Source organism: Leuciscus leuciscus (assembly GCF_965113295.1).
Source record: "Leuciscus leuciscus genome assembly, chromosome: 10".
Classification (NCBI taxonomy): domain Eukaryota; kingdom Metazoa; phylum Chordata; class Actinopteri; order Cypriniformes; family Leuciscidae; genus Leuciscus; species Leuciscus leuciscus.
In genome coordinates this window covers 6,857,792-6,880,104 of record NC_138734.1, presented here as the reverse complement: position 1 = coordinate 6,880,104, position 22,313 = coordinate 6,857,792, and the positions used below count along the sequence as shown (strand labels likewise).

At 37.5% G+C, this 22,313-nt stretch overlaps 1 protein-coding gene and 2 long non-coding RNA genes across 4 annotated transcripts in view; all 3 read left to right on the top strand.

Annotated features, from left to right (window-relative positions):
• The first annotated feature begins 2,018 nt into the window (after positions 1-2,018).
• On the top strand, positions 2,019-3,654 carry LOC309507251. The gene is made up of 3 exons (XR_014209102.1): positions 2,019-2,230; positions 3,198-3,245; positions 3,467-3,654. It is a non-coding gene; the product is annotated as an uncharacterized lncRNA (long non-coding RNA).
• A 1,644-nt stretch (positions 3,655-5,298) lies between these two features.
• LOC309507492 lies at positions 5,299-8,776 on the top strand. Of its 2 annotated transcripts, none has more exons than XR_014209162.1 (3): positions 5,299-6,190; positions 6,665-6,721; positions 7,227-8,776. It is a non-coding gene; the product is annotated as an uncharacterized lncRNA (long non-coding RNA). The 2 variants fall into 2 exon arrangements; XR_014209163.1 differs by having other exon boundaries at positions 5,299-6,721; positions 7,227-7,299; positions 7,390-8,776.
• Positions 8,777-13,696: 4,920 nt separating this feature from the next.
• LOC309508211 (beta-galactosidase-1-like protein 2) overlaps positions 13,697-22,313 on the top strand; it is a 15,257-nt gene continuing 6,640 nt past the window's right edge. Inside the window, exons 1-12 of the mRNA XM_082182729.1 lie at positions 13,697-14,075; positions 16,601-16,767; positions 16,851-16,919; positions 17,483-17,578; positions 18,742-18,850; positions 18,947-19,039; positions 19,129-19,210; positions 19,814-19,875; positions 20,150-20,234; positions 20,511-20,648; positions 21,576-21,656; positions 21,778-22,049. Of these exons, the coding sequence (XP_082038855.1) occupies positions 14,037-14,075; positions 16,601-16,767; positions 16,851-16,919; positions 17,483-17,578; positions 18,742-18,850; positions 18,947-19,039; positions 19,129-19,210; positions 19,814-19,875; positions 20,150-20,234; positions 20,511-20,648; positions 21,576-21,656; positions 21,778-22,049 (1,293 nt within the window). The 5' untranslated portion in view covers positions 13,697-14,036. The remainder of the gene's footprint in view (positions 14,076-16,600; positions 16,768-16,850; positions 16,920-17,482; positions 17,579-18,741; positions 18,851-18,946; positions 19,040-19,128; positions 19,211-19,813; positions 19,876-20,149; positions 20,235-20,510; positions 20,649-21,575; positions 21,657-21,777; positions 22,050-22,313) is intronic.

Sequence of the window (22,313 nt, the reverse complement as noted above, 5' to 3'; positions counted from 1 at the left end):
TGCTGTGTGTAAGCAACATTAGCTTCATAGATGGATAGTAAACTTTTTTTTTTTAAATTCAATGTGATTTTTTTTTTAAATGTGATCAATAAACATCTGAAAAATAAATCAGATCTTTTGTCCACGTCCTTCTCTTTTTTATTGTTAAATGTTTCTTGTGCCTATGTTGTGTGTTTTTATTATTATTATTATACTTGTTATTATTTACATATAATATAAATAAATAAAAAGTTTGGTTTATTTTTTTTCCTGCCGTCGAGCCATACTCACTGAAATAACTATAATTGGCTCGAGAGCATCGGTTCCCGAGTAGACTGTAGGATACCTAAGTTTAAAACGCATAACTTTAGCTACTACGGTTATGTCTATCGTCCACACAGACAACACCGGAGTTTCGATACCCTCGGAGACGGAGACTGACCCCGTCAATCAAGACCGAAGCAAGACACACGCAATTTGACACAACCCATTGCAACGCGTTATAGCAACGACACCTCAGACTGACTTTTTTTTTTATCTACTTGTGATCTCATTTTAAACGCTAGATGGCGGTCTTGTATCATTGAATGATCTGCACACTAACAGGGCTTAAAAAAAAAAATCTCAACAGCATGTGTGTATCGGTGTGTATATATGCAAATATTTCTGTAAATGTGACCAATCTGAAGAATTTTCAACAATTTTAATTATTTTAGTATTATGGCTAAGCATACTAAAGATGAGAGTACTTTTCAATGAGCCCAACCTCGTGTAGTTGGTTAGACAAAAATCTGGTAATATGAATGATGCAATGGTTCACTTTCATTTACAAGTGGCCACTCACCACCTTACTTAGGTCACCTGCTGCAGCCAAAGCCCGTCACTTATGATACCCGGGCTTCACTTTATCTTCAATTAATAATCCCCAAAACCAAAACAGCCATTGGTCTAATAACATTTCAATCTGCTGCCGCTCGGGACTGGAATTCGCTCCAAAATACTCTCAAAATTGATAAGCTAATTTCAACTTCATCATTTAAATCTGTTATTTCACACCTGTTCACGGACACATGCAGCTGTTTCTCTTCATAGTCAAAAATAAAAATAATAAGGAGGAAGGGGAGAGGAAAAGGGAAAAAGAGAAGGGAAATGAAAGGGGGATGTTTTTTTTTTTTTTTTTTTTTTTTAGCAAATATTTCTTTGTAGCTCCATTCATCATTTCTATATATAGCTGGTCAATGTGGTATGTTGTCTACTGTGTTGAGTTTTCAATTGTATTTATGTAATTGCTTACCTGTAAGTATCTATAATGTTTTGTACCTTTTAACTCTACTTCCCCTTTCCCTAAGTGGTTATTCCACTTGTCAGGCCGCCATTGTAAATAAGAACTTGTTCTTAATGACTTGCCTGTAAAAATAAAGGTTAAAAAAAAAAAAAATGAAGTGTGTGCCATTTCAAGCAAAAGTTTGATTTTGATAATGCTATATGTAGTTTTGGTTGAAGTGCTTCATTTTGCAGGATATATTAGGTATTTTGCAGTTTGCAAAGCATAGTTAAACATAAATATTCAATTATAAATATAAATCAACAGCACGATGACATTCCTGTTTTTATTGTCCATCCTTCTTCCCAGCCTATGGCCGATGTCAACAGCCATCTTTTCCTCCATCTCAGGTGCAAATTTACTGAGAATCTGAATGACAAGTGATCTGACATCTTAATTTTTTTTTTCTTCTATGCCATACGGAGACACCATCTCATTCTATATCTTTCCTGTTCTCTCACCCTCTCCTTAAGATCACGGTTATCCTTGCGAAGATGCTCATCTTGTATCTCCAAGTCCTTGACTCTTTTCTTGCACTCATTCACCTCTTATGTTGTTCGCCTTTGTTAAGCTTGCAATCATGGCGCTGCTTTGCTTAGATTGCTCGCACTGTTAAATGTCGCTGTAGATTTAGCAGCACAGTACTGTAATAACCTACAGCACAATACTGCATTTCTATATTACAGTAAAGTACTGTAATTTGCATTGTATTGTGGGTAATTTTGTTTGAGCGGGAACATTTTACAGTAAATTTTAGTGTTGCTGTAACCTAGCTGTAGCCTGGCTGTAATATGCCTGGCAATAATACAGGGTTGCTGTAAACAGAGAGCGCGCGCGCCGCCCGACTGACGTCAGAGCACAACTGCAGGCAGACGCAGATCACTCGCTGGATGGATGGATGGATCTCTGCGGATATCTGGACATTTGGTAAGTTAATTTTGAATTTTATAATAAGGTTTTAGGATTTTACACTATAGTGTACAAATAACAGTGGAAGTTTAGCCAGCGACGGTTGCAAAAACACCGTTAGTTAGATCTGCTCTTTCACCCCGTTGCTTGTCCCGACATTTTCAAATCTAACTCGAGATTTGAACATTGAATTAACATTACCTTACGGTTTATTTCGACCAAAACAGACTTGGTGATTGTTGGAACGGTGGAAGGACAAATCGAGGTGGTTAACTAACGTTAAATGTGTTATACGATGGTCTGCGAGATAAAATTACTGCATTTGACATGTTACGTTTGGAGGATCTTATGATAACAAACATGTCTAACGTTAACTGTTATCTGTAGGGATCCTTTCCTGGCATCCGAGCCCGTCAGTGGTAAAAACAAGCACTTATAGACATAACGTTATTTTGCTCAAACTGCTATTTGCAGTCCGTTTCTCGGATGGCGAACTTTATGAATTTACTAACTTTTATGATAAATACTGGACCAAATTTAATAAGTCGTTTAGACACAAAAACACGTGAAAACAAGGGTTAAAAATACTGCACTTTCCTTTGCAACGCAAAATGGGTGATTTGGGCTTAGAGAGATTGGCTATTGGTACCAGTTTAGCCTTTTATTTCATTTCTATTTAGGCGGGAGACCCAGTTCTGTAGCATTGTGATTTGTAATGACAAATAATGATTATTTTAATAATTAAAAATATGAATAAAGGTGTAAATTGTTTTAAAAAAAACTATCAGAGTTAATAATGATCTATTAGGCAACAAAGACAAGTAAAATGCATGCCAAAAAAGTAAGTTAGAATATTTAGAGAGGTCAAGTGAAGCTTATTTTTATTAACCTAGATGTATTGTAAGCAGATGTATGAAATATATGTCCTCAACAAGAAACATAACAGTTAGGCTAACTGAATAATATGTATTTTGCTTTCTTACAGCTCTACAGTGTGGGACAATTTTATTTGCAGCCTGGGAAGGAGTTTTCTGTAAGTATTAGCCATGTAAATACAATGTTTTAAACTTAAAGTTTTAAAATCTAAAGGTTACATTTTTGTTTTTTTAATCGGCTGTTTTTTTGTATTTAATTTTTGTTATTTCTACAGAATTTTCTTTTACAATTTCTCTCTTACACTGTCTGCTCATCTTTATTGGTGCTGTGGATAACAGGTTTTGTCATACGTGTTTTTGTGTGTCATGTCTTTTTCAGTTTTGGTCACCGCCAGGTTCCAGTACCACCTCAAAGTCCCAGCCAAATTTAAAAGTATGTCCAGCTACAGCTGCAAGTCATGCAGTGTCTCAACCTCTCACACCGACTTTTTGGAACTTCAGCTTATTCACCGTATCCCCCAGAGTTAGATAAGTGAAGTCCATACATACCCTTTTCATCTCCGTGTGTGCCGTAACACTATCTGACGCACCCACCGCTAGCCTAGCTTAGCACAAGACTGGAGGTAAACGGCTCCAGCTGGCATACTGCTCCCAATAAGAGACAGAATAACCCAACATTTTCCTATTTACATGTTATGATTTGTATAGTCACAGCGTGTACAAATAACAAGGTCACATGAGACACAGCCATCTTCTAACCGTATATATACTGGGAACTATATTCTCAGAAGGCGAAGCACTACTACATGGGCAGAGTGATTAGCGCAACACTCTGAGCGAACTCATCTCCTCACCACCGAGCTTCTCAGGTGCTGCGAGCAAATCACTCCGCAGAAGTAGCAGTGCTTCTTTTTCTGAGAATATAGTTCCCAGTATGTGTACGGTTTGAAGATGGCCGTGTCTCATGTGACCTTGTTATTTGTACACGCTGTGACTATACAAATCATAACATGTAAATAGGAAAATGTTGGGTTATTCTGTCTCTTATTGGGAGCAGTATGCCAGCTGGAGCCGTTTACCTCCAGTCTTTGTGCTAACTAGGCTAGCGGTAGGTGCGTCAGACAGAGTTACGGCACGCACGGAGATGAGAAGTGTATGTATGGACTAACTCTGGGGGATACGGGGAATAAGCTAAAGTCCCAAAAAGTCTGCGTGTTCCTTTAACTATCCCTTTAAAAGCTGTTTACCTGTAAAGTGCTGGTGTACTGGACATGCAATGTTCCTAAATGAAATGTTTTTTTCACAAATACACAGTGTAACTGATTAATAAAAAAAAAATTTGACAATAACATTGTTTGGATTGATTGATTTCAGTTATTCTGAAGTTGCATTATAATATTATTACCTGTAAATTTATATACTGTAATAACTACATATTATATAAATATAATATTATCATTATTAGTCATTTTAAAATTATAATATTTAGCAATAATGTATCAATATAGATATTACAGTACAATACTGTATAATTAATTACAGCAGAAGCAGAAACATTACAAAAATACAGTAAAAATACAGTAAAGTACTGTTTTGTAGTTTACAGTACTGATCTTCTGTACTGTAAAGTACATTACAGTACAGTTACTGTAAATCAAAATACAGTAACTTGCTGGCAACCTTGCTGCCAGTACTGTACTGTAAAAATACAAGAAAATCGTTAACAGTGCGCTTAAGTCCGCCAGCTTCTCATCCACCCTCCTTTTCAGTTTTAAAATTGCCTCCAAAATGGTTTCTTTGGAGATTTCAGCCTTCTCTCTGTCAGCTGTTGGCTTAACCCTTTTCTCCGCAGGATTTTTACTTGGTGTTGCAGGAAGAGAGCCCTCTCCGCGTTCTCTTTTACTGTTTACAGAAACCTCCATTGCGTAGTCGTGCTCCATTTCTCTGGCCTCAACTTTCTTTTCAACATGATCGGCGACAGATCTTTCCCTTTGGGCTAGTTCCTAGAACTAAATTCTAATAACCATCCGGTGCGAAAGCCCCTATTATTTGTTATTAACTAGCATCAGCTATAAAACATCTAATGTAGAGGTTTTCAACCCTGCTTCTGACCCACTGTCCTAGTCCTAAATAAACACACCTGAATGCAGTTGTGTTGAAGAAGTTTGGAAATAAACTGCAGGAGATTGAGGATTGGGAAAGGAGTTTCCCTACACTGTAAAAACTAAAGGAGCCTCAAATATCCTGTTGGATACTCAAGGAACTTCAAAATGTAATTTAAGTGCCTCAAAGCTCTTTCTCCTATAGTAGGGTTACTGGAGGAGCATTGACAATCTTTGAGGTTCTTGCTGGAACTTATGGGATCCTTTAAGCACTTTGTATTTAGTTCAGAGGTTCTGGAGTCACCTTTTCATTACTATGAGACCTCGAAGTGCTTTGGGGGAAAATAGAGGAACTTGAATGTGATAAAAGGGTTATTGGAAGATCTTTTAACATTTAAGTGGTTCCTGGAAGATCTCTTATGTTAAAGCCAGCATCTGGAGGAACCCAATGGTTCAGTGAGGCCAGAATAAGATTATTATTATCCTATTATTATTATTATAGGCTACTTAAGTTTGATTCAGTATACATAGGTGAAAAAGACGTACTATTAAAAATGTACTCGAGTGTGTTTTTAGTAGGCCTACAATACAAATATACTTTAATACATTTTTAATACATTTAACAGTAGCCTACGTTTTTATCACCTGGGTAGCTTACATTTATTTAGTATCTATAGGCCTATTTTATTGATTAATTTAAACCTTAAACAATAACACTAAATTATAATAATATTAATAATAAGAATTAATTAATTATTATTGAATAAATAATAGTAATAAAAGAATAATTTTACCTACTTCTTCATAAATTATTATTATTTGAAGAAGAACCAGGAGGAGAAAAGTTTTATTCTGTCACGAAACTGCTGCTATTCCTCTGCTGTCGTCGCTTCAGTGATGCTCGCGCTGCTCGCGCGCAACAAAGCTCAGCTGATCGACGTCATCGGGTAACGGCTCCTCTCATCAAAGCTTCCGCCGTTTGTTCGGCTCTCCATTACAAGGTTTGTAAACTCGCCAAATAAATATAAATACAGAGTCTACTCACTATATATTCAAACACACATATATATAAACTAAATTTATTATACATTACTACTTTTTTACAGTGTTTACCACTCGTTTATTGCACAGTATCTGGTATGAAGGTTTTAGCCGCGATGCTAACTAACGTTAAATGGAAATTATTGACTTATTGTCTTAGATTGATTTAGTCATTCAATTCAACATATTCTGTAAAACCGTGTCTTCAAATTGCTGATATAGCCTAACTAATTTAGATGATTCCTGCTGTCGTCATTGGCGTTTGTTATGAATAACAAAAGCAGGTTAATATAGTTTGGTCTGTTTTTGTTTAACGTTAGCCTAACTTTACTTACTACAGGTGCCCTCATTCTCTCAAAAACCATTTTAAAGCCATTTACTGGTCAATAAATATTATGTTGTGAATAATCAGCTTTGTTCTTTTGTTTCCCCAGAACAACCAGTACATTTCTAAAATAATCTGAACATTTCAGAGGCAACATTGAATTACAGTAAGTTACCTATACACCACATGCAAGTACTTTATTACTATGAACTTTCTCTGTGTGAAATTGTATTGTTTGACTGTGTACTTGTGTTTTTTAATCAGTTATTCTCTGAAAATCTTCCCTCATGCTCTCAAATCTCATTCATGTTACTCAGAAAAATAATATCACAGGTTTGGAGCCAATAATGCTATGCATTTTTATAGGCTATACCTTAATCATATGCATTTGAATATAAGACATTTGAACCCTGAATTATAACTTCAAGTTTAGTCTTTTTCGACAAAAAAAAAGAAGGAAAAAGCTATTATATGGCTTCATAAGACTTACAACACAACCCATAACACATGAGTTGTGAACTCATTGATTATTTTTAGGATCTTTTCTGGGACATTTTTGGAGCTTAACCATTTTTACATAAATTGTTGCATTGAATTGAACTAGACAAGTGTACATAAGAATAGTTTCATGAATGAATTACACAATTTTTTTCTGCTTGTGCTTCATGCAGTGATATTGAATGGTGACGGGTTGCATTATGCCTGAGATCTGGTTTCGGGTTCCACAGACAGAAAGTCAAACAGGTTTGGAACGTCACAAGGCTGAGGAAATTATTAAAATTTCACAACTATCACTTTAATAACCTTACTAACAGTACATTTTGTACTTTGCAGGGATCTTGGTAAGCTGAAATACAAGTTTGATCAAGAATAAAAATCCTCCTGTAGACCTGAAAATCACTGAAGTGCCTGGACCATCCACCAGAAAAGAGGAAAAACAAACAGGAAAATGAAGCTGATGCACCTTTTCACTTTTCTAACTCGTTAAGTACCTCACGTGTCCCTTGTGAAGATTTTATAATTGATTGCATTTTATGTTGCAGCGAGTAAAGGTGCATCACATTTGTGAATTTCGTGAAATTACGCAGGCAAAAATGTCCATTGACCGTTGTCAGCAGTGTAGCGATGTAATGTATGAAGCACCACACAAAATTGCTGATCGTGTGGATTCTTATTGAAATGAGTGAATTCACCAGTGAACATTCACAGAACAACAGATAACTTTACTGCACCTTAACTCTGTTAAAATGGAAAATGTTTTCTGCTTGTTGTGACATAAGGAATACTGTTTCCGGGTCGAAACCTCTACTTCTACTTCCTCTATCTTGTTTCTAGATATTGAGAATACTCAACAACCATTTATGGGAACTGTTGATTCAAGTCACACTTAAGCTTTTCAAAAGCTATAGTGTACATTACAGTCTCAGTCTAACGGCATCCCAGACTTCAACATTTAATGATTCAAAATAGCTGAATAACTAAACCATCTGAGATTTCGGAATAGAGATAAAGGTTAGGATCATAATTTTCAGGAATATTACAGCACAATGAGTGTATATTAGCACTGTTTGTTGTTTGTTTTTGGCATCTGATAGAGCTTTTGGACTTGGAAACAGGGACGTCAGACTTAACAAGCGGACTGAAACATGTTTTAAAATTAAGTGAAGATGGACATTTTTAATTAGTCAAAAATTGTTATTTTTTACATTGATTTATTACTTGGAACATGTTTTTTCCATGCATTTTGTTGAGATGTCTTTTCTTGTGTAGCTTATTGTATACACATGGTTGATTATTCATGTTACTTATGTATTATACAATTTTTTTTTGTGTGTGTATTCATTGATATTAATCTATTACTAGCTTTTTTTTCCAAGTGCATGGAAGTGTATGTATTAAAATGGATCTAAAATATGTAATAAACAATTCTTATTTTGTATTTGGTTCAGTTTGTTTATTATAATAGAAGTTAATGGTGGTAACCATAGTAACAACATGAAATTAATTTAATACAAATAAAATAAAATTGAAATTTGGTTCCTGGAGGCACCCACAGTGGTTCCACACAGTGCCTTATATAAGAGTTCCTCTGGAAACCTGTGTGGTTCCTCAGAGAACCGGCCCTTTTTAAAGGGTGCCTAGAGGATCTACAGACGGTTCCGCCGGTGTGGCAAAGTGAAGAACCCCAAAAGGTTCCTCCAGGCACCTTTTATTTTTACAGTGTAGTGTCACCTACTGATGTACAGTGCTGAGTGAACCAATCGAAAGGAAACTGAGAAATGGTGCTCACAGGTTCATAACAGTTCATCTATTGGATGTCACAAGTGTGATTAAAATTATTATTATTATTATTATTTATTTTTTCCAATAATGGCACAAATGCTTTCTAACTTGAGTATCAGGTAATCAGATAATGGTACAATTCACTTTTGTTGCATTGTGTTTCTACATTGGAGCCTGTAGTTTTAATATAGTATTTCTTAAGTATTTGTTTTTGATTGTTCATTAGAGTAAATACTCTACTTGTCAACTTAGAATGTAATTACTTAGAGGTGAAACAATTTTGAATAATTTGACATTTTAGTGATATTGTACCTCTATACTGTACAGTTTGGAATGTTCCTCTTTATACCCAGCTGCAAATCTCTAACAAATCAACAATGACAGCAGAATAAACGGTCAGCTTTCACACAGCAGACTAATCTTTATCGTGCTTCGTCAGCAGCTCGTGATCAGTGCAAGGCCTTCTGTTTGTGGATTCCCCAAGCTGCCAAAGTTATTAGTAAATAACTATAATAATAATAGTAACAATAACATAGTGTACATAAAAATAAATAAATAAAATGTTTTAACAAGACATAAATACATATTTATACTTTCATTTGTGCATTATAGTGTATTATTTTTCTCATGGTTAATTATTTCCACATTTATTTATTCATTTACTTATTTCTACAGATCAGTGTGGGTAGCTTTGAGCTCACTGTGATATCTTGTGGTTTGACCAAATGAAATGAAAGAGACATCGGGGTTGAATGACCAATAGAGGTGGGTGATATTGTCATGTTTAGAGTTTGTTTTGCTTGTGTTTCTGTTCTCTTCATGCCATTGTTTGTTTCTAATTTGTTAATCCAGTTCTGTTTAGTCTCATGTGATTTTGTGATTGTTCTATGTTTGTTTTTATGTAGCACTATGGTCCTGGAGGAACGTTTTCTCGTTTCATAGTATACTGTAGGGGAGAGTGGGGCACAACCTAACGCTTTTTGACTTTCTCAGTTTGTGTAAATCTACTTATGGTTCAGAGTATTTATTTTTTCCCACATTAATTTCCCACATGTCTAGTACAATTATGTGGTTTTGTTTTATTAATACAGTATATACTTTTTTTGACATACCCCGAAAGAATGGAAGTGAAAGGTGACAACATGCCCCATAGGTGGGGTACATTGTAACATGTGTGGGGCACATTGTAACATAACATATGACAGCTTAAAATGTTATCTGATCTGCAGTCCGAACTATCCTTTGTAGTCTTCTGATCATGCGACATGCGGGACAAGGGGTTAAAATGCAGTTACATCAGGAAAGCATGTGGACCAGACAATATCCATGGATGCATATTACAAGTCTGTGCTGATAAATTAGCTCCAGTCTTTACAACTATTCTCTTAATCAGGGTGTTGTTCCCACAAGAACAACCAGACTTAAGTCTTAAATTATCATCCCAGTCCCTAAAACCCCTTTTCCTGCCCCTCTGAACGATTGTCGTCCTGTGGAACTCACTTCTATAGTGATGAAGTGCTTTTGAAAATTGGTCAGAGCTTATATTTGTTCCTCTCTCCCGAGTGGTCTGGACCCTTTACAGTTTGCAGATAGGCCTAATAGGTCTACAGATGACACTATTATTAACTACATATTACACTCTGCTCTTTCACATCTGGATCAGAGGAAAGTGAACTATGTGCGGATGCTTTTCGTGGATTAGCTCTGCTTTTAACAGTGTTGTCCCCTTAAACCTCTGCAAAAAGCTTCAAATTCTAGGGCTGAATTCCTCTATTTGTCACTGGATGAACGTTCCTCGGGGCTGTAGTCCTCCCAGTCGATGAGGTATTCGATTTGGGAACCTCGTCACCGTGAATCCAGGATGGTACGAACCCTGTAGATAGGCTCTTCTTCGGATAGGTTGGGATGAGGAGGTACGTCGGTAACACACCAGGATCTGTGGGAAGAGGAGTGACAGGTTCAGTGTGAGGTTTAAGGAGAGATACATGGAAGGAAGGTGAGATACGGTAAAGGCAGGCGGAAGCGGATGTCCCGTGTTGATAGCCATTCTGTGCGTATTCGGCCCAGGGAAGGAATTGGCTCCAGCTGTCCTGGTTCTGGTGGCAATATGATCTTGGATCTTTCACTCAGTCTGGCCGTTAGTTTGTGGGTGATAACTGAAGGCTTATGGACATTCCTAGGAGTTTAAAGAAAGCTTGCCATACTCTGGATATAAACTGGGGTCCACGGTCAGACACTATGTCTTCAGGGATGCCAAAGTTGCGAAACACGTTCTGAAAGAGAGCCTCTGCAGCTTCGAAGGAGCAGAGCCCGGCGAAGTGTGCTGAGTCCAGAAGGGCTTTACGGAGAGGAGGTGGTAAGTAGAGGAGCCCTTCTGAACCTCCCGGCTGAGCAGGATTGGTAAGGTTTTCTTGGGAGATTTGCTCGATGCTCCAGGTGATGGGACTGACAACAATGGCTGGAGGGAGAATAGGATCCAGATGGGTTTCTTCAGGAGATGGTTGATGAATACGAGATAGAGCGTCAGCTTTACAGTTCTTGGTGCCAGGATGATAGGTGACGATGAAATTGAAGCGGGTGAAGAATAGTGCCCATCGAGCCTGGCGAGGATTGAGTCTTTTAGCCTCCCTGAGGTATTCTAAATTGCGGTGATGACTTCAAACTGATGATTTGCCCCCTCCAGCCAGTGTCTCCTCTCTTCTAAGGCAAGCTTAATTATGAGCTGTACTCGGTTACCAATGTCGTAATTCTGCTCCGCCGGGGACAGATTCTTAGAATAGAAGACACATGGATGGAGTTAAGGAGGATCACCCTGCCGCTGGGATAGGACTGCTCCGACCCCAGTAGAAGAGGCATCAACCTCGACGATGAAGGGGAAATCTGTATTCGGATGAGCCAGGATCGGAGTGGTCTGAAAAGCTTCTTTTAGCTGTTGGAATGAGTTGGAGGCTTCTGGGGTGAAGGACAGAGACTTGGGCCGGCCTTTGAGGGTGGATGTCAGAAGTGAACTGATGAGGCTGTAATTGTTGATAAATTTCCTGTAGAAGTTGGCGAATCCTAGGAAACGTTGTAGCTCTTTGATGGTAGTGGGTTGAGGCCAGTTCCGGATGGTGTCCACCTTCCTCTGGATCCCATGTTGGTTGATGACATATCCAAGGAAATGGACTGAGTTGGTGTGGAACTCGCACTTCTCCAGCTTGAGGTACAGTTGATGTGCACAAAGTTTTTCTAGGACCTGCGTGATGTGGTGCTGGTGTTCAGTGAGGTTTCCGGAATAGATGAGGATGTCATCGATATAGACCACTACGAATCTATTGAGGAATTCTTGGAAAACCTCATTCATATAGCCTTGGAAGACTGCTGGTGAGTTGGACAGGCCATAGGGCATCACCCGGTATTCGTAGTGTCCAGAGGGTGTGATGAAAGCCGTCTTCCATTCATCACCTCGACGGATGCGGATAAAATTATAGGCACTACGCAGGTCCAACTTCGAGAAGATACGAGCTCCTCTTAGTTGCTCCAGAGTGGCCGGGACTAGAGGAAGGGGATAGCTGAACTTGACAGTTTGTGAATTGAGATGACGGTAGTCGATGCACGGCCTCAAGCCTCCGTCCTTCTTAGAAACAAAGAAGAAGCTTGAAGCGGCAGGGGATGTAGATGGTCGGATAAACTGTTGTTGCAGGGTTTCCTCAATGTACTCCTCCATGGCCTTCTGCTCCTGGATGGACAAAGGGTATACTCTACCTTTGGGTAACGTGGCTCCAGGTAGCAGGTCGATAGCACAGTCCCATGGCCGATGTGGTGGTAACTTGGTAGCCAGATGCTTACTGAAGACATCCTGGAACACCCGGTACTCTTCAGGAATCTCTACTTTATGGATGACTTCGGGACTCTCAATGGATGTGGAGTTGATGGAGAGGTTCTGACAGTCCTGAATTGATGAAGAGGATGATGAGTTCTTGGGGATTCTTTGAACAGTAGAAAGACAGGATTTGAAACAGTTCTCGCTCCATTGGATTATCTCACCAGAGTCCCAGTCGAAGAGTGGTTGATGTTGGATCATCCAAGGGCGTCCCAGGATGAGGTCAGCAGTGGACTTTTCCAGCACCATGAACGTTATCTCCTCGGAGTGTAGACATCCAATGCGGAGCGTCAGAGTTGGGGAGAAATGACGAAAACGACCCTTGCCCTAGCCTGGTTAAAACCAGACCCTTCTCAGTTGAAACTGAGTGTAGGGTCTGGCAAAGCTATGTAGACAAATCATTTCCAAAGGGGCGTCACCAACCGACGTAGCTCAAATTCCTCTGGGTGCAATTGGATAGTCATAAAACCAATCAGATCGATGAAGGAGATGACGTATGCTTCGAGTGTTGTTTTTTGCTCCGGTTTTAACGAAAACGGTAAGTTTAAATCACTCAAAACAGACGCGATAACTGATTCGTTTATATACTGTCTATGATTCGAACGAGTGATGTTCCACGGCAGCATCCATCTTTGTAATGAAATCTCCTTCAGCGTCGCTGCGCTGTCGTCATCATGTAAATCCCTCCCCAAACGTTTCTGATTGGTGCCGCGATTTCGGCGGCACAGAAATGAGTTTGAATGGGCTCTTCTCCAGACTATCCTGGAGAGAGAATTAAAATTCGCCGGAAGTAGTCTGGGTTTTCCCAGGCTACCCTTGCCCAACAGTTTTCCTCGAATGGTGTGTATACGAAGATCCTGAGAACATCGTTGCTTGGGTGCATTCAGTTTCTGAAGGAGATGGGCTGAGATGAAGTTCCCCGCTGAACCGGAGTCGATGAGGGCTTGCGCTGAGACATATATCAGATATCAGCGGGAATGGTGGGTGGGTTATCCGGGTGTGATGGAAGTAATGAGAGTCGAACAACATGTACCAGCTCAGTGAATGGATCGCTTGGTGGATCCATCGCTGATTCCGTGGGGTTCTGCATATGGTCTGGTCTTCTGTCAGGTTTAGAGAAGACTCAAACAGGTGAGTAAATATAAACAATGTTTATTGAGAACAGAAGCACGGAACCAGCAGATGTAATGGTGAGTAGGTCATGCAAACTTGAGATGAAGATAGAACTTAGCTGAATAGTAACATGAATGTCTTTGCAGGTGGAGTGGAAACCAGAGTGGAGAACGGATGATGAAGATGATCAACGGAGAAGGCAGATGGCAGATGGCAGATCGGAATGAAGAATGAAGATGAGTATCTCAGGTCGGTAGATCAGGTAAGTAACTGGTAGTGAGTCTTGTGCATCCATGTAAAGACAAGACCAGACACTAAACAGAAGGTGAAGGGTTGTATATAAAGGGAGTGAATGAAGAGGTGATGATGAGGTGCAGGTGTGGTAAATCAGTATTCCGGGGAGAGTGAACGAGTGGGCGGAGTGTGCAGATCTGGTGGATCCTTGACACCTACCCCCATATCAATATTACATTTATTTCTAGAACACAGTTCCAGTATGATTGAATGTGAGATTGAATAAGTGCACTCAATAACATCCACAATGGTTTCGGACACACAAATGGCTGTTTCCTCAAATAGTGCCCTATTTAAAGTTTTTTGGCTATTAGTATGAATATTTTAGCCTTACTGTTATCTATAAGCTAGTGTGCTCCAAAACAATGACAACATTCGCATTTAGATGACCAAACCCAACGTTGAAAATGAAAATTAGGTTGATGACGTTGGATTCTGACATCAATCTGATTTTCATTTTCACGTTGACGTCAACCCAACTTTAATTTCCAACCAAAATGCAACCCCTGACTGACATTACTACTTTCTACTCAAGGACCGTAGAAATGTAGTGGAGTAAAAAGTATGATATTTGTCTTTCAAATGTAGTGAAGTTAAAGTAAAAAGTTTCCAGAAAAAATAGTACTCAAGTAAAGTACAGATACTCAAAAAGTGTACTTTAGTTCAGTATACTCAAGTAAATGTGCTGTTACTGTCCACCTCTGCTTTTAAGCTATGTATAAAATTACATACATTACATACAGACACGGGGCCCTATTTTAACGATCTGAAACGCAAGTGTCAAGCGCAAAGCGCAAGTAACTTTGTGGGCGGGTCTCGGCGCTTTTGCTATTTTCCCGGCGGGATAAATGACTCTTGCGCCAGGCGCAAATCTAAAATGGGTTGGTCTGAAGTAGCTTCATTATTCATTAGGTGTGGTTTGGGCGTAACGTGAAATAAACCAATCAGAGCGTCATCTCACATTCCCTTTAAGAGCAGAGGCGCTTTTTCCATAGCGGATTGCTATTGTAACGGCGGATTTGCCAGGCGCGCGCCAGGAGCGGTTCACAGCCAAGGAGAGCAACGCTCTCGTCACGGCCGTAAAAGAGAGAAGTTACATTGAAATGGAGAAACCCACCCAAATTAACTTCGGTTAAACAGGCGTATGATAATTTGGGTAAATGTGTAAGCTAGATGTATGCTTTTATAATAAATTGTCTATCTAATTATCTATCTAATTATCTATCTATCTATCTATCTATCTATCTATCTATCTATCTATCGTAATAATGTATGATTTGCAAAAATGAAAACTGCTGCTTCTGTGTAGATGAGAGAATCAAAGTGTATGCTCGTTGTGCACACGCTACATTGATTATGGCCAAGCATGCGCCCTTAAAATAGCATATGAATAACATGCGCAACGCGCCACTGACTTTAAACTATTTTTTCCTTGTTAGCGGCGCAATTGTTTTCTAAACCTGCAAAATAGCATGAAGGAACGTTTGCGCCGGAACACGCCGCCTCTTTGCGCTGAACCGCCCCCGGGAGCGCAAGTCTATTTCTTAGTTAACCGACGTGCTTCTGAGGAGGGAAAAGTCCGCTTTGCGCGGGTGCAAAATAGGAATGATACATGCGTCGGTGTACAAAGTCACTTGCGCTGGGTGCAAGATAGGGCCCACGGACTGTAACTTTGTTGTTGGTATTGTTGCATTGTAGGCAATAACCAAGAGAAAACCATTTCACTATATTGCAACACGTGACAAATAATGTGACATTGAACCTATGTTTGTTTGCTTCTCGAAACAAAGCTTACATTGTTCTCTTTGTATCAGTGTATTCTGGACATTGCTTCATTGATTTCCCTTTGCTCCAGCTGGTACAGTGGCCAGAGCTTTAAATACTGCTCCTCTCCTAATAACAGCCAGTGCAATTGCGTTGTATGATTTTATTTTTAATTTATTTTTAATTTAAGGTAAGACTCCTAGTTTGGCTAATATGTCATTTGTACATATGTCTTGTTATCTGTAGTGTATGTTATTTAATTAAAGGCTCATTGCTCATTGTTCTAACATTACTAGTACTAACCCTTGTTAAAAGCAAACATTTTAAAAGAGTAGGACTTATTAGAGAAATAATATGCTTTAAAATTATATGAATTAAATGCAATGTTTTCAGACACTTAATTGCATGTTATTTACAATTAAGGTAAAATGTATCGTAGTTGAAATTTATAATAAATCCAATCAGTTGAACTTAAGTACATCTTTATGTGTAATTTTATTATTATTTCTGTTGTGTTAAATGGTAAACTAAAATATACTTAATAAATTTAAAAACATAAATTTCTATTGAAACTTGTGTCATGTATTGAAATATATTTGTAATTACACTTTTGAAATGATGTTTCAACAAACGATGGTGTTGTCGTTTTCATATCCAGTGTAAACATAGGTACGGTATTTTATATAAAATATTCTGTAATTAAAAAAAAATCTTCTTGTTCTTTTTTAGAGAATGTCAAAAAGAGAGGGACTCAGGGCAGACTCGACCCACTTCACTTTAGGGGGAGCACCGTTTCTGATCCTGGGAGGCTCCATTCATTACTTTCGGGTCCACAGGGCACACTGGAGAGACCGGCTGCTGAAACTGAAGGCCTGTGGTCTCAATACTCTCACTACGTAAGACCATGACAAGTGCTCAAGGACAGTTTATTTTTCCTCTCAAAATCATTTTGAAGAGTCTTATTCGTTCTGTCTGTCAGGTATGTGCCATGGAATCTGCATGAACCAGAAAGAGGAGTTTATCTGTTTCAGGAGCAGCTGGATATAGAGTAAGTGATGCTTCTTTTTCTTTTTCTTTTCTTTTTTTTGGGGTGGGGTTCCTACTTTATATTAAGTGTCTTTAACGACTGTGAACCTACATTTAGATGAATAATTTGCTACAATGCACTTATTGTGCACAATATTTTTTACATTGAACTTATATTTAATACCTGCATGTAATCACAGCTGTAATTAATAGTCTATAATTACACTGTTGATCCTTCCCTTACATCTTAACCCACCCTTAAACCATACCACCAAACCTGTAGCTCACTGTACCCGTCCCGAATCCAACCTCACTACCAGAATTTTGGGGGGGTTTTGTACCTAAGAATTTTTGTTTTGATGTAAGTACATAGTAGTTAAAGACACCAAATGTGACCTATAAGAACTTTAAGAATAAGAAGAAAATATTAGACAAAGTTTGGCTTAGAGATGCTTAGAGATTGGCTTTGAAAACTCTCACAGCCATGTATGAGCCACAGTGATGCTTGCCTCAGCAATAAACATTTCATGTTCTGTTTTCACCAGTGTACTCATCAGTTTATCAAACTCTTTTGTTTGTTTAAAGGGAGTACATTCGTCTCGCAGGGGAATTAGGCCTCTGGGTGATTCTGCGTCCAGGGCCATATATATGTGCTGAGTGGGATTTGGGCGGTTTACCAAGGTTAGTTATTTGTGTGTGTGTGTGTGTGTGTGTGTGTGTGTGTGTGTGTGTGTGTGTGTGTGTGTGTGTGTGTGTGTGTGTGTGTGTGTGTGTGTGTGTGTGTGTGTGTGTGGTGAATGTGTGTTCATCTTTTCTTGTTTGCTTTAGTCTTTGGTACTGTTCTCATGCTTGTCAAAAATGACCGCATTTGTTTTATTTCAGTGAAATAAATGTACTATATGTTTAGTTCGATAATATTTTTTATTTCATATTTTGTATTTTAAGGGGACTTTATGGTACTAAATTAAATGTATGCAGTAGTTATAATCCATTTATTCATTTTTTGAGTATGGACCTGAACATTTTCATCTAAACAGTCATAAATCTTTAATGCTTTGGAGCACAGACTTAAGTTTGGTCTCTTTTTAAAAAAAGAAGACTCTTGGCAGATTATTGCTGAAGTGAAAAAAAGTTTAAAAAATTTACTTGAAAAAAGTTGAAATATGAAATATTTTATAAAAATTATATATGCAATATGTAATATACTTGTCAAACACACTTACTCTAAACAAGGAACATAAATCTAAACAAGTTGTGTTCCAAATTCGAGGCTGATATCATAGAAAATGAGCTTTCAGTAAGAATTTGTTTGTGCGCAGTACCAAATGTTTAACAATACAAATGTGACTATTTTTTCAGGACCATTTACAAACTCGTATCTGCTATAATTCTTACAGCCAAAGTAAAACCTCCTATACTTTATGAAGATGATGTATGATATGAAAATATGGCTTAAGGAACAATGAAATACCTAAAACTGTGAGAAAATTAAAACCATAAATCTAAACAAGTTGTGTTCCAAATTTGAGGCTGATATCATAGAAAATGAGCTTTCAGTAAGAATTTGTTTGTGCGCAGTACCAAACGTTTAACAATACAAATGTGACAATTTTTTCAGGACCATTTAACCTTTTCATGAATTCATGTCCATGATTTTTTGTGTGTGTGTGTGTTCACACAGCAAGTGCCAAAACCTTTACCAAGTTCCGTAGCATTTTGATGAAGTAAAAACAAAACAAAAACAATACGACAGTTTTGAAATAGGAATAAAAAAGAACAGCACCAGAGGTTTAATATCACAGGTTTGTGTTAGTAATACTTTTTTTTTATCTTGTTTTAATTAGCTGGCTGCTGCAAGATAAGAAAATGAAACTAAGAACGACCTACTCTGGTTTCACAAGTGCTGTGAACTCGTACTTTGATAATCTGATTCCAAGAATCACACCCCTCCAGGTGCCTTTTTTCACCTGTTTTTATTTGTTGAAAATTATTAAATAAATGTAATTGTTAATTATTGTATTGAAACTGCCTCCATTGCTCTCCATGCAGTTTAAGAATGGAGGCCCCGTTATTGCTGTTCAAATAGAGAATGAATATGGTTTATATGCGAAGGATGAGAAATACCTGTCGTTCATCAAAGAGGTATGGAATGAAATTAAATCATTATCTTTTACTCTGTAATATGGTAATCCATTTCTTTTATACATACAGTTTGTTCTGAAAATCAACAGGCGTTACTGTCCCGGGGAATCTCTGAGTTTCTTATGACATCAGATAGCCATGAAGGGTTAAAACATGGAGGGGTGGATGGAGGTAACGCTTATATATCCATTCATTTATTTAGTGTTCTCGTTGCTTTTTAAAAATGTGATATTCATAATCAATGCGATATGTTGTTTTCTCTACTGTTCATTAGTTTGGGGTCAGAGAGATTCTTCTTGAAAGAAGTCTCTTATGCTCACCAAGGCTGCATTTATTTGAGCAAAAATATTATAAAAAAAAAAAAAAAAAGTTTTCTATTGTAATATATTTAAAAATGTAATTAATTCATGTGATGCAAAGCTGAATTTTCTGCATCATTACTCCAGTCTTTAGTGTCACATGATCCTTCAGAAATGTGATTTGGTGCTCAAGAAACAAAAAAAAAAAATCAGCGTTGGAAACAGTTGTGCTGCTTAATATTTCTGTGGAAACCCGTATTAGATTTATTTTCAATATATTTTATGAATATAAAGTTCAAAAGAACAGTTTATTTGAAATTGATTTTTGAACTATTTTGAACAATTGAATGCATCCTTGCTGATACATTTATTTAAAAAAGAAATCTTTCTGACCCTAAACCTTCAACAGTGGTGTAGGGTAAGTAAAGTTCCTCTTCCACAGATTAAATTGAATTGTTCTCACTTCTTCTAAAAGTCTTGCAGACAGTGAACCTGCAGAGATTGTCAGATGGTATACAGCAGTTAGCAGAAATGCAGGTCAGTATTTTACAATGTTTTCACATTTTGAATTGTATTCATCAATTTACTTTGTTAAAATGGCCGTATCTGCATTTAAATCTGCTATAATTCTTACAGCCAAAGTAAAACCACCTATACTTTATGAAGATGATGTATGATATGAAAATATGGCTTAATGAACAATGAAATACCTACAAATAGTACTTGATTAAATAAAATACTAAATAACCTACAACATATAAGCAGCACAAAAGAGATCTGAACATGTCTGAGAGCATTTTCTGTGCCACAGCCGAAGAAGCCGCTGATGGTGATGGAGTATTGGTCCGGGTGGTTTGATGTCTGGGGAGAACCTCATCATGTTTTCTCTGCGCAAGGTATAGGATCTGCCTCATCAAAGTGGGCATGTACACATGGACACAGACGGTCTACCAGTGGGACAAACCACCTAGAATAAGCACTGCCTTTAAATCTCTATCTACTGTAAAGTAAACTTACTTTTTGCATGAGACAATGCAATATGTATAAATGTATGAAAAAATTTACTACTTGCAGTGCATGATCCATTTTCTCTTGTCAGTATATACTTTACTGTGTGAAAAATTCTCTCTGTTTTGACACATAATGTGTCTGCTTTTTTTCTGTTATGACAGAAATGATCTCTATAGTGCGAGAGCTTCTGGATCGTGGCATCTCCATAAATATTTACATGTTTCATGGAGGAACTAACTTTGGATTCATGAACGGCGCAGTTTACCCTGACACCTACAAACCAGAGACGAGCAGCTACGGTTCTGTAGTTTTAATAGTCATGTCCACAGGGACAATTATAATGTACCTATTAAAGGGATAGTTCACCCAAAATTCTGTCATCATTTACTCATCCTCAAGTTGTTCCAAACTTGCATAGTAGTATTTTTTTCCATACTATGGAAGTCAATCTGGCCCATCAACTGTTTGGTTACTGACATTCTTCAAAATATCTTCTTTTGTGTTCGGCCGAAGAAAGAAATTCATACAGGTTTGGAAGAACTTGAGGATGAGTAAATTAGGGCTGTGAAACCATTAATCGCGATTTACGTAATATATGTGTTTGTAGACTGTATAATTATTTTGTATTTATAAATACACACACATGCATGTATATATTTGAGAAATGTTTGCATGTATATACTGTATATGTTTATATACAATTTATATATAAATATTTATATTTAAATATCTTTTTTCTTAAATATGCATGTGTGTGTGTTTATATATACAAAATAATTATACAGTCTACACACATATATTATGTAAACACAAACTTTTATTTTGGATGCGATTAATCGTTTCACAGCCCTTGAGTAAATGATGACAACATTTTCATTTTGGGGGGGAATTATCCCTTTAAAGCAGCGTAACTGTTTTCAATGTTGATAAGAAGAAATGTTTCTTGAGCACCAAATCAGCATATTATAATGATTTCTGAAGGATCATGTGACCCTTAAGACTGGAGTAATGATGCTGAAAATTCAGCTTTGCCATCACTTTTTTTTTAAATGATAATATTTCACAATATTACTGTTTTTACTGTATTTTTGATCAAATACATGTAGCCTTGGTGAGCATAAGATACTTCTTTCCAAAGTATAAAAAATCTTACTGTCCCCAAACTTTTGAAGGATATTGTAACTGTGTTTTTAAAGTGATTGGCACTTAAACATTGTCTCTTTTAGATTTTGATGCTCCATTGACTGAGAGCGGTGATTATACAACCAAGTATCATCTCTTGAGAAACCTGCTGAGCACCTACAACAGTACGTTTCTACACTGTGGGCCCTGATTACATAATCTGCTATTTAAAAATGTATTTATGGAGCTGAATCTCTCCATCCCTCTCTGCTTGTCTCTTAATCTCGGTCTGTCTATCTATGACAGAGGAGCCGATATCAGAGCCGCCAGCTGTGCAGAGCAGAAGAGCATATGAGCCAGTGGTTGTTTCTCATTACATTTCTCTATGGGAGAGTCTTCAGTGTGCAGAAACAGTAAGAACAATGTATCATATCACACTATTACATTCTTTCTTTTACTTCTTTACTTCCCTTAAAGGGATAGTTTACCCAAAAATGAAAATTCTGTCATCATTTACTCACCCTCATGTCCAAAACCCACAAGACTTTCGTTCATCTTCGGAACACAAATGCATTTTTTAAATATTGTCAAATTTTTTGTCCCTCCATTGGAAATGTACATAACCAAAGCAATTTTCAAGCTTCAAAAAGTTTATAAAGATTGAGAAAGATTGAATTGAGTAGTTTAAACCAAGTCTTTTGAAGAGAAACTTTATATGATGAACAGATTCACATAAACATTGATCAATGTACTATACTTATACAGAGCTCATTAAATATGTTAAACAGAAGCAAAACTGTGCTTACTTGGTACGTGAGCACAAACCTCATTGGTTTTCGCTC